At 33.2% G+C, this 24,531-nt stretch overlaps 2 protein-coding genes across 2 annotated transcripts; both read left to right on the forward strand.

Annotated features, from left to right (window-relative positions):
- The first annotated feature begins 10,902 nt into the window (after nt 1–10,902).
- LOC121263354 lies at nt 10,903–11,856 on the forward strand. The gene has a single exon (XM_041166201.1). The coding sequence runs from the start codon at nt 11,187–11,189 to the stop codon at nt 11,556–11,558; it is 372 nt and encodes a 123-aa protein (XP_041022135.1). The 5' UTR covers nt 10,903–11,186; the 3' UTR covers nt 11,559–11,856.
- A 6,215-nt stretch (nt 11,857–18,071) lies between these two features.
- Nucleotides 18,072–18,694, forward strand: LOC121263355 (protein NIM1-INTERACTING 1-like). The gene has a single exon (XM_041166202.1). The coding sequence runs from the start codon at nt 18,179–18,181 to the stop codon at nt 18,557–18,559; it is 381 nt and encodes a 126-aa protein (XP_041022136.1). The 5' UTR covers nt 18,072–18,178; the 3' UTR covers nt 18,560–18,694.
- Nucleotides 18,695–24,531: the final 5,837 nt, after the last annotated feature.

Raw genomic sequence — 24,531 nt, forward strand, 5'->3', positions numbered from 1 at the left:
CTGATTGACCGGTGACTACCGGTAAAGTTGTCGAGAGGGTGGACAGGTGTGAGCTTATAGTCCGTACGATACATGGGGACCGCTCAGAGAGTCGAAAGTACACGAATGCGAGCTTCGCTTGACGGACACGCGGAAGTGTGAAATATTTTTCGCGTAATGACGTAAACGCCCTTCGCGTACCTTCCGCGAATGTGCGCTGGCATGTGGACCTTTTTGAGTGGGAGGCCGAGGGGCTGTAGATGGACCGTTAGTGACGTATGTCGTTTACGTTTGCGGTGGCAGAAAGTCAAAAACTCGAACGTCTTTACACTCAATTGACGTTAATACCCTCAGTTCTTTTCTACATTGACCGCCTATTACTTTGACCGTTAGTTGTTTTTATAATTTACACTCAAAGATTTACGTTTGTTGGACTACTCTGCCGCCTATTACTTTGACCGTTAGTTGTTTTTATAATTTTTTTTGTTTTTTTATTCACATTTTTTAATATATTTAAATATTTTTAAAAAATAAAAAATATATCAATACACTTAAAATCATTTTCTTAATCGTAAAAAAAAATTAATTTTTTTTTTATTGTCACGCGATCAACTTGAGCAGTCGAATTGAGAAGTAAAGTAATATTTTTCTTTTTTCAAAATTTTATAATAGTGTGTGATGTGAAAATATTAAGTAGCATTTCTTATGAAAATATGAAAATATCACCCTTATTATTAATGAATATGATGCTCTCTACTTTCAAGTCTATTTATTGCAAAACATGATCATGTGATTTAGAAATTCTATTCTAAAATATTAATTTCATATATAAAATAATTGAAATGCCATATATTCTATACTAGATTATAGGTAGATGACTAGGGATGTCAATATGTGACACGACTCATGAACTTAACACTAACATGATACGAAATTAGCAAATTTAGGTTTGATGTTAACGGGTTCGGGTCAAAATGATTTGACCTGTTAAGATATGACTTATAAATGGGTCAATAACTGGTCAACCTGCTTAATTAACACGAAATCAACTCATTTAGAATTTATTTCAAAATTAAAATTTTATTATTGTTAAGTTGTAATATTGATATTTTTCAATATACCCATGTTTTTATTGTTAGGATTGTAGTTTTAGACCTATGCTTATATTTGTTATTGTATGGTTTGTAACATTGGTTTTATTATATGTTAAAATATGAAAAATATTGATATATATTTTTTAAGATATTGTGGTTACTAATAAATATAGATTTTAACTTTTATGTGAAATTATGTTAATCAGGTCAAATGAGTTAAGCATTTAATTAGTTCAACCCATTTACATAAAACAAACGGATTTAAATGAGTTATGTCGTGTTAACATATTTCTAATTAATTATTAAATAGGTCAAGAATTTACATCTCACTCCTCAAACCTAGAGTTAGAAGTTTGACATGTTTAACTTAATAAGTTAGATTCGAGTTAATCTATATAGTCAAATATTTATAGTTTGACATGACACAAATGCAATACGAAAACACGATTTGCCGATGACACACAAAATTTCAGTACTAGAAATAAACATTCCAATGATAGTGATTGAACAAGCAGATGTAGGAAACTTCAAGGAAATTAAGTTGAAATTACAAATTCTTCCATAAAATTAAAGGCGAAAACGGAGTAATTTCAAAACTCAATAAAACAAAAGGAAAACGATCGATGAAAATTCAATACAAAGATCAGAAGGTACTGTTAATTATGATCCTAATTTCTTACTGACCTTTCACAAACTTTTTTTTTTATATGATGCGTAAAAATAGGGTACGATGCCTTTAAAATTCTAACTAATGCGCGTGCGTGCCTAGCTCCAGACTAATTTCAAAAGCCCATTATATATTCTACCTACCTGATAAATATTATTGTATTTCACAGCTAATTATAACCAAATTAATATAAGCTTTAAGTGAGAAATTCTGGCTTTCATATAATTATATTAATGTTCTATATCTTGGTCTTGATCATCATAATTTTCTTGCTAGTTCCTAATAATTTTCCTGTAATTTCAAATCAATGGAAAAGAAGGTCGATCGCTGGACATTAATTAATTAGGAGGCTTAGATTAATTAATTAATTAATTATCAAGTTAATTATTGTCCAAATGTTAAGTCCTAGTCAAATGACTTGGGTTTGATAATACTACTTATATATTAATAATATAAATTTCTTTAAAATATTCAACCAATTTGAACATCCGTACGTACAAGTCTATTTTTTTAGTTATTTAATTGTTACAACTTGTTTATTTAATTAGGTAGTACTGCATGCACATCATGAGAGCTAGCTAGCAGCTTTGGCTGTGGAGCATTAATCCCAAGTAATTGAAGATCAAGAAAAGTACCATGCATTAACATATAGGCCAGATCGATGCGCAGCCTGCATGTCCGCGCGGTGTTGCCCTGTCCCTGCCACCGGCCACCATGCATGAAATTAATGAAAAAATTGAACCCCCGGAGCTTCTTTTCATTAAAAATGCACGCACGAGGGCGTTGATCGAGAGACTAATCATGGCCTTGGGCTTCACTAAGTAGTTTGGTGAGACCTAATTAAATTCATTAATATAAAGTACTACAAAAACTCTAGTCTACATTACAGGACAAAAATCAGGAAAAAAGGGACAACTTTATCATGTTTTCACGTGCAAGCACATTAATTACACCACATTTGGAAAAATAATCATGTCTGGTTGTGCATCACATCGTGACTGCAATATTAATCACAGAAAAATACAGACCTTGACCTTATTATAGTAGCTAGTTTGAGTGGCTCTCCGAGAAGGAGCTTAGAAGCACCCAAGAAAGTTCATTCCGAGGTACGTAGTAGTACACTGAGTCTCTTTACGAGTTAAATCAGCTTTTAGCTAGCTTTTGCCTGCGGATAATCACCTTAAGCAAGCAGCTAGCCTATCGTCACTCATGGAGATGGGTACCTCAAGCAAGAAGAGAAAGATCTGCCATGATGCAGGTGATCATCAGGAGGAAGATGATGAACAAAAAATGGAGAAGTTCTATGATATTATAAAAAAATTTTGCGGGGCTCGTGAAAGTTTGATGATGAATGGATCTAAGGCATTGACCGGGATCGCAGAGAATAAGATGATCAGAAAGCAGAAGAAAATCGAGGAAGCTGAGAAGAAATTTGCAGCATGGAAGCCCTCGTTCCAACGTGAAGACTTCACGGAAGATCAGACCGCTCTGCACAACAACGTCGTCCTCGTCGTCCCTCCTGCCCATGTGACAATGTCTTTTGTGGGTTCTGCGCAAAGGGAAGAATCAGCAGATCATCAGAAAGAAAACACTGATCATAAAGAAGGGTTAGAGTTAGACCTAAGGCTTTCACTCTAAAACTGTTGCATGTACAGCAAAATTTGTGGAAGTACTGGAGCTTCGTCGTCAAACCATGATATGATCTCATCGATCATGTGCACGTTTCCTGGAGGTCAAACAGTATTTTTATTCTGATCAGGCCAGCTAGAATTCCATTATCCTTGCAGAATCATTACGCACCATACACATAGTTAGCGATCGACTTTTCATTTCAGCTGAAAATTAGTTACAGTTGTTGAAGTTTTATCATGAATCTATCTATGTAGCTATATCCTGATGATTTAGGTTATGCTTGGATATATAAGAAATAATTCTAACTTCTGAGAAAAGTTTAGCTGAGAAAATTTATGAAATTTGCTAATTGCTTAATTAATTAATGATAAAACCGAAAAGAGAGAACAAATAAAAGAAATTGTATTAATACTGTACTATATATATATATATATCTGATATTAAATTATATCATGTCGAGCATCATGCAGGATTTTTATTTACATGACAGCAATTAAGGAGATGTAGAATATATATTATAATCTCCTTAATTATTTACATCATAAATTAGTTTGATTAAATACGGCTTCGATCGAGCTAGCTAGGTATTCTCAAAAGGGATTAATGGATTCGAATGTAAAAGGCACCGTTCACAATTAATAGAACATGCAATTTTTTTGTGTGAAAAGGATTTTTTTTTTTTTTTTTTTTATAATCATAATGGCCGGCAACATGAGATCATGATTCATGAAATGCTTGATCTGCATAAAAATCTTGTGGCCCACATCTTAGATCAATTTAATTATTTTACCAATACTTTGAACATACCCACAAAATTAATCCAATGAATTTATGAGAATTGATACATCCATAGGCCTGTGTTTTTACGAGATTTTCACGCAACGTGCAAATTGTGCAAAAATTCTAAGAACAACTCCCCGTGCACAACTAGCACTGTTCATTTGGGTTAGATTTTTTTTTTCGGCCCGATTCGGAACCTGGAAAATCGGATCCCAATTCAGAGTTCTGGCCTAGATCATACCCGGGCTGGAACCCAGGTTGCAAAACCCGGGTCAACCCGGGCCGGGTATTAGGTTTAGAACCCTTTTTTTTTTTCTTCAAATCAAACCCAGTATCAAAACGACGCCGTTTTGATGAACCAAAATGACGTCGTTTTGACACAAGGGTTTTTAACCCTTGTGTTTTGATAGAAGAAGCCCATACCCTTCAACCTTCTCTCTCTCTCTCTCTCTCTCTCTCTCTCTCTCTGTGTAAGGAACCCTAACCTTCCTCCTCAGTGCCGTTAAGGAACCCTAGCCTCCCTCAGTACCGAGCTGCCGATCGAAGAAACCCCATCATCTTCATACATTATATATAAAATACACTATATATATTCTAAATTATAGTATATATATATATATATATATATATATATATATAATATATCTATATATATATAGACGAAGTTCTTTGTCCTTATTCTTCTAAAAAGATAATATTTCAGATAACTTCCATCTATCATGCTGACTAACTGAGGAAGTAATAATTTTCTAGAATTATATCATCTGAGGGTCATAATTTGTTAATTCCAAATCAAACGAGTCTTGGGAATCCATCAGAGGTACTGGATTGAGTATTTGTTTGAATGAATTTAGTGGCTTCAAAAGGAGGATATTCTTCATAAACAATTTGATTATTTTCTTCTTTAATCCATTGATTAGTAGTCCTGTTTATAGTTGATAATTGATTTTATTTATAAATTTCAAACCATGTAAAGAAATGTATATTAATATGTATTCCTTCTAAGTACTTGTAATATTTTTCTTGAATATAATCTCTTTATATTTTTGTAAAAGTCAAGAAAAATATTTATCTTTTGTGACCATTTTCTTCTTTCATATAATCTTGTTTAAAATATTCTTTGTTAATAATATACCGGTGTATCAATAATATTTTCATGAATAATTTTCCGAATCTGTGTGTCTAGATTCTGGGATTTATTGTCAAAATTTTGAGATTTCTTTCAAGATATTAATGTAATAACAGATCATCTGGGTGTATTCAAGATCGTCTTTAGAATTCTTTTATATCTTAGGTAATGAAGTAATATTTTCTAATTACCATTCATTAGGGAGAGTAATTTGATTCCAATTAATCTGTTTAGGAATTTATACACTAGAATTTTGTGTACTAAATTCTAATAATAAAGTATATCCTTTTGGGCTAGTAATAAGAGTTTGTGGTTCTAATGTTGTTTTAATTAGTTTATAATAGATCCTATATATATTATATATTATATATTATATTATAATATATAATATAATATTAGATATATATTATACTACATATATAGTACAGTATATATATAATATACTATATAATACATTATATATAATACACTATATATATACTATAATATACTATATATATTATAATATAATATTAGATATAGTATGCTATATGTTATAGTATACATTATAATATATAACATATATTAATAATATAATATAATATATTATAGTCAATATTTTGAAAAATTAATCGACAAACGTTTGAACGTACTTAGAATTACGTTCGAACGTTTTGTGTATATAAGCCTAAAAAGTAACGGCAAAACGTCATTTTCACCGTTTTGTACACATTTCCATTTGCACGCCGCCACTCCTTCGTCGATGTTCCCTTCGAACCTTGCCACAACCTTTCACTAAAAGGTAGGCATTCGTCTTTTAACCTGTAACATGTATTTTATTTGAGATTTGGTTCAGTTTTGTTTAAAACTGGTAAAGTGGTGGCCAGATTTTCAACTCTATTTTTTCGACCACCACGAGTTGTCATTGGTCAAATAGTCACCATAAAAAAATTTCTTGAAGTGTATACTTCATTTCTATAGTGGCATTTTAGCATTTAGAACCTTGTAACATGATTTTCGAGATTTCAATAATGACTGAGTCGACTCAGCTATTCTGTATCTTAACGTTCGAACGTTTCACCAAGATGTTCGAACGTACGATGTTTCAATAACATAGCCGTTATGTCTTATACGTTTGAACGTATATTTTTTTACATTCAGACTTTACTTTCAATAACATTTACGTCCAAACGTTTAATTATAACATCTGAACGTACTACTTTTTAAATTTATTTATACTTCAACGTTAGAACGTGTATCTTTTACGTTCGCACGTCAAACCCTTACGTTCGAACGTATAACATAAACATTCAAACGTACGTTATTTAAATTTATTTACTACTTATATTCAAACGTGTATGTTATACATTCACACGTATGTGTTTTACGTGCGAATGTAAATTATACACGTCCAACATTTTATCTGAATGTTTGACCATTTATGTTACTATGTTCGAACGTTAATGCAGAGCAGTGTAAAATTAACATGAAAAATACATCAATGTAAATAATTTTTTTTCTTTTCTATTTTCAGGATATGACTCATCCTTTACATACCGAGAAATGAGGGGGGAAATAGCCACTCAGGACACTACTCGTATTGGGGCTCATACTGTTATGGTGGAGCGAGAGGTCCTGCTTAATGAGTTCGACGAACTCAAATGGGAGCAGATAAACCTTAGAGATGTCTTCGTCTGTAGATAATGGGGAAACATCTACACATTGAGGGGGAATGTATATCCCTCAATGGTTCAAGAATTCTATATGGGGATGTGTAACATGCCTCAGGACACATCCTCTCACATCGTGATTGTACGCGGTGTTTCCATTGAGATTTCGCCATATGTCATCGCCGAGCACCTCGGGATTCGTCGAGGAGTTGAGACATCGACTACGGCAAACTCTCTAGGCATGGTTCGCACATTTACATCTGCACATGGCACACCCGACGAGGATGTAGGCACTTCTGCATATCTACTGGCTCATTTGAGCCAACATTAGCTAGAGATGCAGACTGGTCAGAAGCCAATGATATTGGCCTCGAGACTCGGGATGATGACCGAGAAGAGGATTTCTACATCCTCACCGGGAGAGACTGCACGGAGATCGAGAGGAAGAACGCTTTGAACTAAAACCATCTACTCGCACATAAAACCACATTTAGTCAGTTTCAGACACAATTTTTTATACGAGTGGCACGTGGAGATCCCATAGATTTTTCACTGCACATCTTTGAGAGAATCCGTTACGAGGCAAGCATCCTCTCCACGGACAATCTCCCATACAGTGTCCTGATCAGCCGGCTATTACTTGCTCGAAGAGTGCCAACCCAGTCGGAGGAGCAAGTCAAAGATCAGATGAGCCCTCTTGACATGACTACGCATCGATGTAACATTGGACAGACGAGAGGACATCAGCCACCCCTATAGAGGATCTAGTTCCTCCAACGCAGCCTGAGCCAGGTGTGAGGAGTGGTAGTCAGCAGCCGACGAGTACATCTACAGGAGATAAGCGGCCTGCTTGGATTGATGCGGTGATCTCACAGCTGACTGCACATATCGATCGTAAGATTGATCGATCGGGGTTGTAGAGGCATCTGTCGCCAAGATAACCCATCATGTAGGTATCCTCAACAACAAAGTTGATACCTTTGACTGAGGAGATACAGAGTACGAATTTTACAAATAACGCAATCATCTGAGTGTTGTTTATGAAATTCAATCATATTTTATATTTTGCTTTTAATATATTTAAGGAATAATATTATTTAATATTTCTATAGTTTTTTTAATTTCAATTCTTAACCTTCTTTAATGTTATATTTTTTAACTTTAATATTAAATCACTGCACGTCAAATATATATAAATATAAATATATATTTATATATATATAAATATTTTTATATATTTATATAAATATATAATTATATTTTGTAAATTGTGTGAATATAAAGATATACAAATCAATTTTTTAGATTTGTTCACAAATTATGCACTATAAAAAGTACATCATTTTTAAATTAGGATCATATTTAATTTAAATTTACAATTAACGTTCGAACGTTAATTACTAACGTTTGAACGTTGGCACTAAAATATTTTACGTTTAAACGTAAGTAACCATAATATTTGAATGCATATATGATGTTTGAATATAAATTTCTCATACGTTGAAACGTAAAAAAAAAAAAATCTCATCTATCTTTAATGTATAACTATAATACAATTACTTTTTAGTACCAGTTATAAAATTGTGATAGTTTCATTAAAAGGTCTTTACGATTTCTAAAAAATAATTATGTTGCAGTTATATATCTTTAGTTGGGATTCGTTGTTTCTTCGTGTCGTAATAATCACCTCAAGTAGTGGAAATAACAAAAGATATTGTACGTGATCCAAGTCATGATTGGGATGCCATAAAACAGAATCGAACCACACCATAATGGATGGAACACAGTCCTCCATCAATTGATGTCTCCATTATATAAAACATCATCATGGTACTGTTAAACCCTTTAATTTACGGGCCTAAAAAACAACATATATACCATCAAATAATCGAATTATTTAAAGATCGATACGTATGAGATAGTTGCAGTACTACTACAGCTTGCTGCTAGCTAGACTTAACTTTTTAGTGCTCTTTAATTTCTTCTTCCTGGCAGTCCTCATGTCTAGTCTGCATCATCATCATGTTGTAGGTGTAGTACTCGGGAGAAAAATGAGAAGGAAAAAAAAAAAAAAAAAAAAAGGTAAAGATCAATTAAAATTATTTAATAAAGCCTGAAATCTCGGATGCATGCATTTAACTTTTTTATTTTTATTTCTTTAGGCATTAGAAAAGAAACGAAGAGTCTTTAATTTCTTGTTCTGATCTGCCAAAAAACAAGAGTGAACTATGATCTCTCGCCTATCTCTGGAGATCTCTCTTCTGATCTGTAGAACTAGCTCACTGGAGTGCTGGGAGGAGCATCGAATCCTCTCTACCATTCCCTCGATCTTCCACCAAAAGGTTCAAAGACAGACATGATGTTTATAAACTACTTTTCTTTTCTTAGGTCCCGTTTGATTACTATGTTGAATTGAGATGAATTAAATTTTTTTATAAATAATAATGAGTTGAGATTATGGAGTCAGTTGTGTAGAATCCACCTAAAATAAGTTTATATATATTTAGATAATAGCCTCGTTTGGATTCGAAAAATGTTCCATTTCACCTCATATTATATCATATCATCATTATAACTCCTTTAAATTTTTACATAAAATGTAATAAACAATTCAACTTTTTTAAATCTCAAAATAACAATAGTATTAAAAAATAATATTTTAACAATATTTTTTTTAACTTTCATCTAAAACCACATCATCTCATCTCTAAATTCAAACCAATCCAGATGAGTCTAGATATATTTATGAGAAATTGAAAAAAATTATGAATTCAGCGTGTAAAGATGTGTTGAGTTAAAAAAAGTTATGAGTTCCATGTGAAGAGATTTTAAGTTAAGATAAGTTTATGATTTGAGAGTTAGGTATTTAGATATCAAATTAACTTAAAATTAAATTGAATTAAATTAATCTCAATTCAATCCAAATTCAAAACGGGACCTTAACCTAATTTTCTAGTTCTAAGTCGTTTTTCGTCCAATATCTATCGTCTTCGGATGATCACAAAATTTTAATAGACAATGCGGACCTAAGATTTAAATGTAATAAAGTCTAATATAATGTGTCTATCTTTTCGAATCATGAAAAATGTCTTGGATCAAACAAAATATAAAAAAATCTTAATTTTCTACATGTAATTATGTATTTACAACTATTTTAACACTTTTTTTTTTTTTTTTTTTATAATCAATCAATTTAACTGTTATTTAATTAAAAATAACCTGAGATAACTACCTTTATTTAGATTTAAAAATAACTTTTTAAAAAAGTTATAAATTTATTACTTTTCAATCTTCGAATTGAGAAGAGTGCAATGATTAAAAAAAAGGAAAAAGAAATTATTACTCCATCTGGTGTCACGAGTGTGCGTCACATTGTAGGTCCAGGGACATAAATTATTACTTATCATTTCCGCATATTATATATTATATTTATTTAATTTATTTAATTTTATTTTTTTAAATAATTAATTTATTCTACTCATCTTTTATATACTACATATTTAATAAAAAAAAATTATATTTAATATATAGAATAAAAATGAGTAAAATTTTTCATCCTTTATTGCAGAACCCAAATGACCAATTAATTGCCATGTTCTTTGACCCAGATGCTCACAGTCAAATATAGTCAATGCTCCACCTAAAGTAATTATATTGAAATAAATTAATAAATGGAAGAAGCTTTATGAGATTATTAGATTTAATTTAAAATAAAAATAATTTTATAATCTAATATATCATATAAATTATATCAGTTTGTAAATTTAATTTTATGTAATTTTTTTTAAAAAATTTTATTTATCATCTCCTACAAATACCACATATCAATATGTACTCTAATATTTTTATTATTCTATTTAAATATATATTAATGTATAAATATGTATATTTAAATAAAATAATAAATTATATATTAATGTATGATACGAAGATGATAAATAATATCTCTGATTTTTTTATGATTAGAGTATTTTACTTTTATATATATAGAGGTAATTTAGGTGTTAGACCTACGAGGGTAATTCAATAAATTCACGTCTGAGACGCAGTACTAAAGTGGTTCACATGATAGCAATACATACAATAAATGATTCCACGTATGACTCCATGACCCATTGACCAATGACCATAAACCTATTATATATAAATTGAGCGTTTCCACGAGAAGTAGCGCTGAAGCAACCTAGAAACTGCACTCTCTCTCGAGTCTCGGGTATATTTCTCTCTTCTTTGTCTTCTTCTTGCACAAGTATCACATGGAGGATGCAAGCAAAAAGAGAAAATACTGCCTTCATCATGATGACGACGTTGAGGAAGATGACGAACAAAAAATGGAAAAGTTTTTTGCGCTCATCAGGAATATCCAAGAGGCTCGTGATCAGCGTGTGAGATCGAATGGCCCAGATGTAATAAAGGGATCGATAGACCACAAGAGATCAAAGATGAATAAAGTCATCGAGGAAGAGAAGAAGATCAAGATCGTCACTGAAGTTTGGAAGCCGTCCTTCGAACCCGAAGACTTCATGGAAAAGGTGGCCGGAGCTCAGCTCAAAACAGTTCTGGTTCTTCTCAAATTCAAGAAACTGATCAGGAAAAAGAAAAAGAAGAAGAAGAAAAAGGTTTACTAGACCTAAAGCTCTCACTTTAGTGTGTACTTCCCACAAGTACTCATGCAAAGAAGATCAGATAAAACCCTAGCTTCTGTTTATATATGTTACTGAAGTTGTTAATTAGCTAGATCTATGTATAATCATGGGAGATCATGAGATCTAGGGAAATTTAAAGCTAAGTACCAAGCTAGCTGTGCCATTCTAGCTATCACTTCAATTAGGAACTGAGTTCTTAGCAGCTAGAAATCATGAATAATGCAAAAAAACAGTGTAATATCTCAAGTTTTAACAGTTAATTATGCTCATTTTATACTAACCGTTTGGCTTAATTACATCCATTTTTTTTTTGGCTAAATATGTCATGTTAAGTAAATGAATGAAAGAAATGAATTAAGGCACTGTTTGGATGTTGAGATGAGTTGAGTTCTTTATAAATAGTAATGAGTTGAGAATGTGGAGTAAATTTTGTGAGGTCCACTTAAGATGAGTTTAGATGTGTTTGGATGCTAAGATGAGTTTAGATGTATTTATGAAAAATTAAAAAATGTTGCAAGTCTCATGTGTAAAAAGGTGTTGAGCTAAAAAAGATTATGAGTCCCACGTGTAAAGAGGTTTTGAGTTGAGATGAGTTTAATGATTTGAGATTTTGATGTTTAGATATTAGACTCAGTTTAAAATTAGACTGAACAAAATTAATTTCAGTTAAATCTAAGTTCCAAACGAGGCCGAAGTCGAATAAATAATGAATTTTGTCCATTCATTTTTTTACTGATCTCAGTACTACTGGATATAAGCCAAAACTGAATTTATGCAGGGAAATTAGCCTTTCGCAGCGACAATGTTTATGATAGTTTCAGCCTCGTTTGATTTCACAACTCCACTCAACTCACTCGTTTGAATTCAAAACCCACGTCAACTCATCTTAATTTATCTCATCTCATTATTATAACTTTTTCAAATTTTCACACAAAATATATAATAAACAATTAAACTTTTTCAAATCTCAAAACAACGTTTCCAAGTTCACATACAAAATATAATTAACAATACAACTTTTATTTTACTATTCACAAATCATCTCAACTCATCTCTGAATCTAAACTACTTCTAATCATTACAAGTTTTACAACTTTCTTAAAATTTCTACACATAATAAAATAAACAATTAATTTTTTTTAAATTTTAAAATAAAATAATATTAAAAAAATATATTCTAACGATATTTTATTTAACTTTTAACTTTAATCTCAATCCATCTCTTTTTATATGTAAAACAAACGAGGCAGTTCGCGTGATTATGATTCACATGAAAAGCTAGCAAGCCAGCACTTGTGATGTATTTAAATTAAAGTGATGCTCGATACTCCGAGAGGGTCCCAAAATTTCATTTGGGGTCGAAACAGGATTGGGTTAATTGGAGGTGGAAATTAAGAAAGCAATATTCCTAGGCGGCGTTTCACGTGACCAAGTAAGCTATTGTATTTGGCTAATTGGCTGTGGTCCCTTCACGAAGACTTTGTCTTTTATTCGATTTAATTAGTAGCATCTTAATTTACTAGGAAGAACGGCCTTCATTGCTTGCATGTAATTAATTACCTTTCGGTAAATTGACCAACCTTATAGGAGGAGCAATGTTATCTACAGTTTTTATTTGGAGACTGCAATATAAGTCTAAATAATTTTATCTTTAAAATTTTTTAAAATTACAAAACTATCCTTCTTAAAATGATTCTTTTTCTCACAATTCCTAAGTGAGGACTGCAAATAGAATTTCTCTTATAGAAATTGAAGATGATGGAAAGTAATTAGATACGGAACTAACGAAGTTGACCAATTTATTTTATTTTATTTTTATTTTTATTTTGAGAAAATTATGGATCATGCTACTATGCTGCTAGCATATACACTGAGCGTGAGGTGCCCCTAGTACAATTGTATTTTTTTTTTCTTTTAAATATTTTTTAAATATTTTAAAAAAATACATAAATTCAGTAGTCATTTCTTAATCATTAAAAAAAATTAAAATACACAAACGGTCAAACCCAGAGGACAAAACTAGGAGGCAAGTACATAGCAATTTCCAAAAATTATAGTACCTAGTTACCTAATAATTCAGGGTTTATATATATACCACTTTGTTGGGGATCCAGCAATCTCCCTTAGGAACTTGCTAGGCTTATGGGAGTTTATCGGTGTTTGATAGACCAACCCGCCGGTACACCTTGTGTGCATAAAGCTCCTCATGCCCGCCCGCAACACGTATAAATGTGGGGCTTTGCACTACCAAAATGTATAACGAAATAAAGTTGCGCCTTTGTTAACAACAATTGCTTTTGACCTATTGGTAAGCGCTTGATCCTAACAGGTAAATACAACCCAATTCACTCCCCCTCTTGATCTTAGCGTGTAGAAGGTATTCTACATAAGGAATAGTTAAATCATAATGTGTAAGGTGATCGTAAGTGCAGAGGGTATTCTGCACAGAAACTTTGTAACGATACTACTCAAATGTGTAATATATTTCTATCTCTACCTAAAAGAAGTTGAATAGTGAATTTGAAAATCCTCAAGGTGTAGCTTGAGGTAAGGACGTAGGTAATGAGGCTGAATCTTGTTAAAATACTAAGTTTGCTTCTCTCTTACCTTTACTCTTTACTAGTACTGCTTCGTATTTTGTTCATATTTTATATTATGTATTTAGTTTATAATTATCAATTTTTAAATATCACACATTCACTCCCTCTTGTGTTAGTTATCTAGGCAACAATATTGGTATCAAAGTAAGGACTCTTTTATAAGATTCACTATCTTTTGAGTTAAGATCATATGGTTAATATTACAGTTATCTTTGGTAAAAGTTAATCTAGTAATCGGCCTTCACTATTTTGTAGAGACAATTACACATTCTGAAAAATTAGAATGAAGATTTTTATTTAGTCTCAAGATTGAGAAATTTGAAAATGTATTGTAAATAGATCTTATATCCTAACAGAAATTGTTGATGGAGTAAAGATCAGAAAAAAAGAAAAAGAATTTAATCGTGAAAATGAGAGAATTCTAACATTGAATTCAAGAAGCGCGAGCAACCAATCGCCCATCGATCACCTATGGCTAGAATTCCAGGCCACCATGCAGTACGCACATATATATCACGTCAATTAATTTTCTTTATTTTTCAGTTCTTAATTTTTTGCGCAAATGAGATCAACTTTTTCTTTAAATAATACCAATTATCTTGTCGTTTCATGGTGAAAGGCTAGCTACGTTTCCTTTAGACTCATCACGTTGCATGAACTATTGGCCGTTTCACACGTGGAAAGGAGAAAAAGATAACACCTTAACCTTAAAACACGAGCTGGCCGGGCAAAGACTGTCCTCTTTCTGTTATGAATTAGGTTGCGGAGTACTCTATGATAATGAGTAATTAATTTTATTTATTTTTAATAGAGCTGGTAGTGTATTTGGGAAAATGTCATTTTCATATCATTTAGTGTCAGTTAATGTATAATTCTAGCTAAATTTTAGCTGAACATGACCTCTTGACTATTTTACATGGTGATCTAGTTGCTATGTATCCTACGACGTTGGATTATAGAGAAACGATATTTACAATTTTATTGTATACAAATCTCGTATATTTTATTAGAAAAAAGTAAATAAATTTAAAATCTGTATAAAAAAAATATTTTTATAATAATAGACTATACTTTTTAAAAAGAGAGTATGTGAGACTGTCACATATTAAAAGTAGGATCTATCAAGGCTACGTTTAGATTTTGAGGTGATCTTAAATGATATGTGAATAGTAGAGAAAATGCAATAAATAATAATAAAAAATTAATGAATAATTTGTTAATAATAGTGAATAATAGTGAGACTACTTCACTCATCAAACAAAGCCTAAAAGCATTCATAGCTGAAACTAGCATAGCAAACAAATCTGTTGGAGCACTGTAGCAAAATTTTATTTTAGTCGGAAGTAATACTATTCTAAAGCCTCTACACCACACATCATATATGTGACATAACTTGATTTGTAAAATGTAAATTTTAAAATTTATCTTCTAAACAAATTATGTGATGTGGATGGTATATGGTGTAAAGTTTTTAGAATAGAATTATTCTTTAGTTCATGCTTGACTAACCCAGTATAGATGTTTGATTAGGGCTGTGCAAAACTTCCGCCAGCTCTGACTTTAGCTGATGTTCGCTCCATCTTTGACTTCGACAGAATTGAGTGGTTTGGAGTTCAGAATCGGAGTCGGAGTTCTTTTGAGAAAAAAATAGTTGGGACTCGAAGTTGGAGTCGGGGTTGGAGCTGAAGTCAGCTTAGACTTCTGAATTCCGACTCTGATAGTATTTATAAAAGAAAAAATGTAAAATGATAAATTGTAATATATTTTATATTGTAATAAAATTGAAAATAGGCCGAGTAGCCTAACGATTGTCGATATTATTTTGTAAACCTGCATCACGAGTTCGAGCCCCCACGACCGTAAGACCGAATTCATTGAGTTTTTTTAAGACTCTTAAAACGAAGCCGTTTAAATCTTCCTATATATTCATCTTTTTCCTTTTCGCTAGCCCTAAACCAACTCATTTCATTCTCCCGTCTCTTTCTCTTCTTTCTTCTTCTCAATATTGCCCAAGATTTATTCTTCTTTATACCACCAAATGTGGATTGGTTAGATTATACGAGTTTGGATCGAATTTAGTTGAGATGTATGTTGGATTTTTCGCATCAAAGATTGAATGGATCGAGTCACAAAGGGTTTTAGCTTGAAGCTTGAGCGATTCGGGAGCTTAAGCGAATGAATCTTAACTCATGTATTTCTACTTGGGTGCAGTTGGTTCTTTCTTCTTAATGTGTGTAAAGTTTTATCTTTTCATATATGTTTTTCTTATTCAAATTGTTATAAGATTGTTATAAGTTATGAAATGAGATTTGAGTTTTTGAGATTTTACAGATCAAGAAGAAGAAGAAGAAGAAGAAGAGCAAATAAGTGCATTTGTGTCTTTCCACCCAAGCCCAACTTCGACTAGAGTTTCGATTCTGACTCTGAAGTTTCAATTGGAGTTAGAGATTGCTCTTGATCGGAGTCGGAGTCGGAACTTAGTCCTAGAGCCTAATCTACAAATTATATCTATATCTTTTTAATTCTTTAAATTTTAAAATTTATTTTTCAAATTAAATTATACCATATAAATAGTTAGTAGTATAAAAGTTTTAGAATAGAAGTATTCTTTAATCCATGCTTGACTAACCCATATACATGTTTGATTACAGACTAATCTACCAATTGTATCTATATCTTTTTAGGGGGCGGCTAATATGGTGTTCCATTTTGACCGCGTATGCCCAGCGTAAAATCTTTTTTTTTATTGTTCTTTTTTTTCATATTTTTTTAATATATTTAAATATATTTAAAAAATAAAAAAAATATATCAATACACTTAATCACTTTTTTAATCATTAAGTAAAAAAAAAAATTTAACCAACGATCAAATGGAGGTATCAAATTAAAAAAATAAAGTAAATTTTCTCAACTTTTTAAGTTATAGAAATTATTTAAATCAAGATATCTCAATACGCGTGGAATCCAATAAGATACGCGTTGTCAACATGACGTTATCCAAACAAGTCTCATTTCATCCCACACCTCTCTCTCTCTCTCTCTCTCTCTCACTATCTCTCTCTCTCTGTGCCATTCGCCCATTCCCCATCAATGACCAGAAATTTGAGTTCCAACCATTCATCTTTTATGTTGTATTTTTTAGCCTTGATCTTATTTTTTTAAGACATGTACGGTTGGGATACGGTGTAAAATTTAATTTATAGTCTTTAGTTAAAATATTAAAACACATGGATTCTGTAGTTTGATTAAAAAAAATAAAATCTCTAAAAAATAAACTTTTCAAATAAATTTTATTATTTAATTTCAAAGAGCTTATAGAAATCTTACATGGGTCAACTTATATAGATTATATTTTTTTAAAAAAAATTTAGTAATAAAAAAAATTATAATTAACATAATTTTATACAATAAATTAAATTCTATATAAAAAAATTATTTTTATTATAAAATAAATACATCCCAAAGTCAGCATATTCGAAAAAATTTATTTTTATTTATGTGGCGTGTAATAAAGTCGTCCTAGGTGGGGCCGGGGACAAAAGTCTAGAAAGCATCGAAGTAGTGGTCAAAGACTCAAAATCGTGACGAATTAAGCAGCGCGTTGGGACCAGTAAGAAACCGCAACCCCATATCAGACGTCACCCTTTGTACGTCACCCACATCCCACCACAGCCTTATTCGCTCCTTTCCCTCAGTACTATTATTCCCTTTCCCTGTTTTACGTAATCTCCCTACGCTCGCAAGTCCCAAGTACGTATTCATGATGACGTCATTCCCCACGTCGTCCTCATCTCCTATTTACCTTTATGCCCCATCATCCCTCCTCACACCCCCCCCGAGACCAGATGGGTACGTTTGTCTTTCTCTTTCCCAGAGCTTCCGTTATATATAACCCGTTGAAGAACTGGGAAAGGCAAATCGAACAAGCCTCGTTTCAATTGCTGAAGCTGACTTTTCGTGCTTTTGCTCTGTTTGGTTTAAAAGAAAAAATAAAGATCGTCCATGGAAGACGGCAAGAGCTTGAGGATTGGGGTCAATAAGCAGGAAGAAGAAGAAGAAGAAGACGACGTGAAAATGGAGAAGTTTTTTGAGCTGATTCGAAGCTTTAGAGAGGCACGTAATTATCACAAAAGGAAGGAATCGACGCAGTGGGAGATCGAGGAGAACAAGAACAAGAGAATGAAGAGGATCGACGGTGAAGAGCAATCCGGTTGTAATTACTGGGTTCCAAAGTTCGAGCGAGAGGATTTTGATAAAGAGGTTGAGTTCAGAAAGCTTGATCATCCTCTGGCGCCTCTGGTCTATCCTCGTCAATGCAACAAAGACAAGGACATGAAAGAAGGAGATGAAGATGGCGGGGTAGACCTCAGACTCGCCCTTTAGTATGGCCTTTTTGTATGTATTCAGAAAAAACCTAAGAACGGGAAAAAAAAAAAAAAAAAAGTGTTGGGAGTTTGTTGATTATTATAATCGTGTTTGTGTAATTAAAATTAGGGTTCTTGGTTAAGCAGACCGATGGATTAATGTTGTTAAAGATGATTGCTAAATAAGGTGTTAACTTGTAGGCAACAAATTATTTGTGAAATATTTTTAAGGAAATTATATTTGCAATATGTGTGTAAGCGTCATCTATAATTTGATTTAAAAAAAATTAAATTTTTAATAATAGATCTAAGTGTGTGGTGTTTATATAACTCATGATTGTATTATTATTCAAAATTTTATTTTCAAGTCGATGTTTGTTAAAGTGCTATAATTTAATTTAAAAGATAAATTTTAAAATTTAAATTTTATAAATTAAATTTTATTATTTAATTGATGTAGATGTTGTGGTCCACGTACCAACTTAAAAATAAAATAATTTATGAAATTTCCAAATCCACGTCCCCGAAAAATATTGCTTTTTTTATTTATAATTTTTCTTTATATGCATCTAAATCATTTATAGGTTTCCATTTGAGTATTTTTGTTACTAAAATGTGATTTAATAAAATGATAAATTAAACCTTATGGTTATAAATATCTGGTTTAAAGATTTTTAAACAAAATTATTCTAAAAATTATTTATATTGAGAAATTCTATATGGAATGTTTTCACCATACACTTCTATTTAAGCAATAAGAAAGAATAATAAAAATAAAAAATCTCATATTAATTAAGTGAAAGTATATGATGTAAATTTTTTTATAACATTTCTCATTTATATAAAAGAGTCTTTGTGATTTTTATAGTTAATTATGAATGAAAACATTTTGAATATTTGACGTTAAAGTGTAATTGTTGTCCTTGTTAAACATAGAAACTATGGTGCTGGAAATGTGGGCCTCAACGGTCCACGAGGAACCAACGACCCAACCCAAGAGTTGCCCACGACCAAGCAAGCAAAATCCAACTTGCCGAACAAGAATGGTGTTGACTAAGTGGGTATTTGAGGTTTGAAGTTTGAACATAAGGATGCAATCAGTCCGTTTTAGTCTAATTTTAAACATATTTTAAAATCGAATTGATATATATCGATTTTAAAATTTAAAAAATCAATATCGTACTGGTTATATTTCTAAATTGATACTTCTTATTTTACTAGTTTCGATTTGGCTTGGTCCAGTTTTTTCAGTATATTATATATATAGCACATATAATATGCTATATATATTATAGTATATAATAACATAATGATAATATATTGTAGTATATTATAATATATATTATAATTGTATTATAGACTATAGTGATAATATATAGTTATTTATATAGGATTTTAAATTTTAATGTTATATTAATAAGTAATTTAGCATATAATACAAGATTATTTTATATATAATTATATATATTAAATATCAAAATTATATATAATATAAAAACTCATATAAAAAATATTTTATATAATATAAAAATTAAAAATATATATTTATATGAACCGGTCTGGTCTGGTTCGGTCCGTTGTTAGAAAAAGAAAAATCGAAATTGAACCAATTTCGGCCGGTTTTGAAAAAAATAAAATCGATACCGAACCGATTTAGAACTGAACCAAACTCATCGGTTTAGTTTGATTTACCGGTTTACCGGTTTTTTTCTCAGCCCTAGATGTGGCGAGCTAGCAAGCAACAATGTTGACCAAAAATCAAAGCGCGCGGCTGTTGGTGTCATAGGACCTCGCCCAGATGGAAGGCGAGATGTGAGCTAAATGTTATGAAAGACAGAGTACATACAGTACATTAAATGAATGACGTTAAATGCTAAGATATTGGATAATCCCAACAATTAACGCAAAGATGTAACAAGGATCTGGTTGAACTCTCACGCAAGAACAAAAATTATTTGCTTACAATTATTTAAGAATAATTTTGTGTTATTAAAACTTATATTTAATGGAGTGAGATGTATTAGAATAAAGGATTCTGTTATGCACTCTACATTACACGGAAAGAAGAATGCCAAGTCATCACCACAAACAGAGCATATTCTAGAAGATAAGATTAGCAATTCTGTTGGTAGAAATCTGTTATTTTGGTTTTGCCTCCAATGCTTTGCAACCAATTTGATTCGATTCCTTTATTCTTTTGTAAAGTGTGTATATAAACACACTCAACCTACTAATGAAAAGTGAGAGGATATATAGAAAAATTTCAATGCTCTAACATGGTATCAGAGCTATGTGACTAACAGTCACTTTGATCCATGGCTATGCAGGCACCCTCTCCGGTCCCTCCGAGCTCTTCCATCGCCTCTTCTTTCTCTCACATTGTTACCATCAAATAAATAGCTGAAAACTATCTCTTATGGAGGGTCCATATTACTTCCTATCTTAGAGGGCAAGATCTTTACTCCTATGTTGATGGCACTCTCCCTTGTCCCTCTGAATTTTTGCCTGACACCTTTGATGCTGCACCTAAAGCAAACCCAAAATTTCTCTCTTGGAGGTGACTGACTAGCTTGTCTTGAGTATCTTGTTCTCCTCACTTTGTGAATCCATAATTGGTCATGTTCTCTTTGCAAGCACGGCTCAGGAACTATGGCTCTCTATTGACTCCATATAAGCTTCCCACTCTTAAGTGAAGGAGTTTCATATCCGCTTCCAGCTTACTAACCTCTCATGAGGTGATCAATCCATTTTTGAATATTTTGGGCAGGTTCGCTCTCTTCTCGACACCTTGGCTGCTACTGTACTCCTCTCCCTGATAAAGAGTTTGTCACTTACTTATTGGACTAGGACCTGCTTATGAGTCTTTTATCACTTATGTCACCACAAGGGCAGAGCCCCTCTCTTCCCATAAATTGTATTAACTTTTGCTTATTCATGAAAGTCGTATTTCACTCACTACAAGGAGCACTGTCTCCTCTATTGAGTCTTCAGAAAATTTCAGTGCTACTGGAACTCGTGACCAGCGTGGCCATGGCTTCACTCGTGGTGGTTGTCAAGGTCGTGGTAGTGGTTGTTTCAATTACAATAACAACTAATGGTCGTGGTGGACGTTACTCTTCCTTATCTTCAAGCAGTAATCAACAGACATATATTGCTCATCGCCCCACATGTCAAGTTTGTAACAAATCAAGCCATGTCGCCCTCCAATGCCAGCATCGTTTTGATCACTCCTATCAATTTGAGGCTCCACGATTAATCTTTGCCAATTACATTGCTCTCGGCTCCTTCCCAGATGCTACTTGGTATCCTGACTCAGTTGCCACCCATCATATTACATATGGTCTGAGCAACTTGAATCTCTCTTTTGAGTAGTACACTAGTGGTGAGAATATCCGAGTTGGAGATGGTTCTGGCCTCCCTATTCAGCACTTTGGTGACTCTTGTTTTTCTTCTGATTCCTATTCATTTCTTCTTCATAATTTGTTTCATGTTCCGTCCATTACCAAAAACCTTGTTTCTGTGCTTCAATTTTGTGTTGATAATTCATATTTATTTGAATTTCACTCTTCCCACTCCTCTGTGAAGGACAATCGGACGGGGAAACTCCTCCTCACTGATCCCACACGTGAAGACCTTTATGTATTTCCTCCTGCGCTGCTCTCCTCCTCCTCGTCTTTTGTCCATCTTGGAGAACGCACATCTCTTGCTGAGTGGCACCACAGGCTTGGCCATCCTTCCCTTGCTCTTATCTTTCGCGTTCTGCATGCCAACTGTTTGCCTATTTCTTCAGTTGCTTCTACCTTCCAGTTTCTGAAATGCCCTTTGGCTAAGAGCCATCAGCTCTCGTTTCGTGCCAGTGAGGCTACTTATTCTAGGCCATTAGAACTTATTTGTGCAGACCTTTGGGGCCCTGCTCCTTTTGTTTCTTGCGGTGGTTTTAAATATTATGTTTCCTTTGTTGATCATTTCACTAGGTTTACTTTGTGATTTCCCCTTAAATTTAAATCTGATGTTCTTAATGTGTTTTCCACTTTCTTGCCATTTCTTGAACGTTTATTCCACACAAAATTAATTACTCTTCAAACTGACGGTAGTAGTAAATTTAAATCTCTCACTCCCTTATGCCAAAAACTCGGCATCACCCATAGATTTTCTTGCTAGTGTATATACACACCAGCAAAATGGCCTGATTGAACGGAAACATAGACATATCGTGGAGACTGGGCTTACTCTTTTAGCCCATGCTTCACTTTCTTTTACTTATTGGGTTAAGGCCTTTGAGACATCCATTTATTTAATCAATCTTCTACCTTTCTCGATCCTTAAAAATCAATCACCTTACTTCCTTGTTCACCATCGTGCCCCTGATTATAAAATTTTAAAGGAATGGTGTGAGTGCTCGCCTAATTTGAGACCATATAATTCCCACAAATTAAATTGTTGTTCAGTTTCTTGCCTCTTTCTAAGCTACAGCTCCACTCACAAGAGGTATAAATGTTTGGACCTAAAACTAACGGACTCTACACCTCACGGGATGTGTCATTTAGTGAGACCTCTTTCCCATTTTCTAAAACACGTCCCAACCCATCAGTTACCTTTTCTCTTCCAGGCACGGCCCATTTGCCCTATTTTTTCCTTCTATACTTGGTCCCGGCCCAAGCCCATCTCCTAGCCCATCATCACGATCTCCTAGCCCATCTACTTCGTCTTCCACCTCTTGCTCCTCTACATCTGTTTCTCCTCCTTTGCCAAATCCTTCAACTCTCTGCTTCCTTATCTCTTCTTCTTCTCCTATACTTGTCCCTCCTCGTTCTCCCATCATCACTCGTGCCCACACAAACTCTTCTCGCCCTCGTGTCTTTATAGATGGCACTGTCCCATATCCAAGTCTGCTATGTTTCACCACCTCTGTTGCTGTTACGAATGAGCCCTCAAGCTACTCAGTTGCTTCAAAGTTTCCTAAATGGAGCAATGCCATGGCTCAGGAATATAATGCTCTTCTTCAGAATCAAACTTGGAGCTTGGTACCTCTGGTTCCTTCCTCTAACATTCTTGGTTGTAGGTGGGTTTTTCACACCAAGCTTAATGCCAATGGTTCCTTTGACCGTTGGAAGGCTCGGCTGGTTGCTAAAGGCTACCATCAGCAGCTTGGCATTAACTACTAGGAGACATTCATACCTGTAGTTAAGTCGTCCACCATCTATTTGGTTATTTCTATTACTGTTGCTCGTGGGTTGCCTCTGCGCCAATTGGATATTCAAAATGATTTTTTACATGGTTCTCCCACTGACATTATCTACATGTAGCAGCCTCAAGGCTTTATTGATCCTACCCGTCTCACATATGTCTGCAAACTTCACAAGGCCATCTATGACCTTAAGCAGGCGCCACAGGCTTGGTTTGCCTAGCTTAGTTCTTGGTGATGGCTTTATAGCTTCTCAAGCGGATCCCTCATTGTTTATCTTAAGTCATGTGATCTTCACATTTACGTTGTAGTTTATGTTGACGATACAGTTATTACTTCATCTAAACTGACTGCCATTAACTCTCTTATCTGTGCTTTGGGGGCTGCATTTCGTGTTAAAGATCTTGGCTGTCTCTTATATTTCCTTGGTTTAGAAATTGATTATTCAGGTGGTGGGTTACTTCTCTCTCAACGTAAATACACTAAGGATTTGCTTACTCGGAGCAACATGCTCCATGCTAAACCTATGTCCTCTCCAATGGCAGCCTCCCTCAAACTGTCTCAATTTGATTCCCCTGCATTTGAAGATGTCACACTGTTCAAAAGCATGGTAAGTGGTCTACAATATTTTTCCTTGACTAGACTCGATATATCATTTGCAATAAACAAGGTCTATTAGTTTATGCACTCTCCTAAGCTCCCTCACTAATGTGCAGTTAAAAGAATTCTCCGCTATCTCAAAGCTACTATCAACTATGGTCTGTTCTTTGCATCCAAGTCCAGCTTCACTCTTCAAGCTTACTCCG

This window comes from Juglans microcarpa x Juglans regia, chromosome 4S (genome assembly GCF_004785595.1).
Source record: "Juglans microcarpa x Juglans regia isolate MS1-56 chromosome 4S, Jm3101_v1.0, whole genome shotgun sequence".
In the NCBI taxonomy this organism is placed as follows: Eukaryota; Viridiplantae; Streptophyta; class Magnoliopsida; order Fagales; family Juglandaceae; genus Juglans; species Juglans microcarpa x Juglans regia.

Bases quoted from the DNA above. Each gene is read 5' to 3' on its own strand.
- LOC121263354 (XM_041166201.1), top strand. From the start codon at position 11,187: ATGGAGGATGCAAGCAAAAAGAGAAAATACTGCCTTCATCATGATGAC.
- LOC121263355 (XM_041166202.1), top strand. From the start codon at position 18,179: ATGGAAGACGGCAAGAGCTTGAGGATTGGGGTCAATAAGCAGGAAGAA.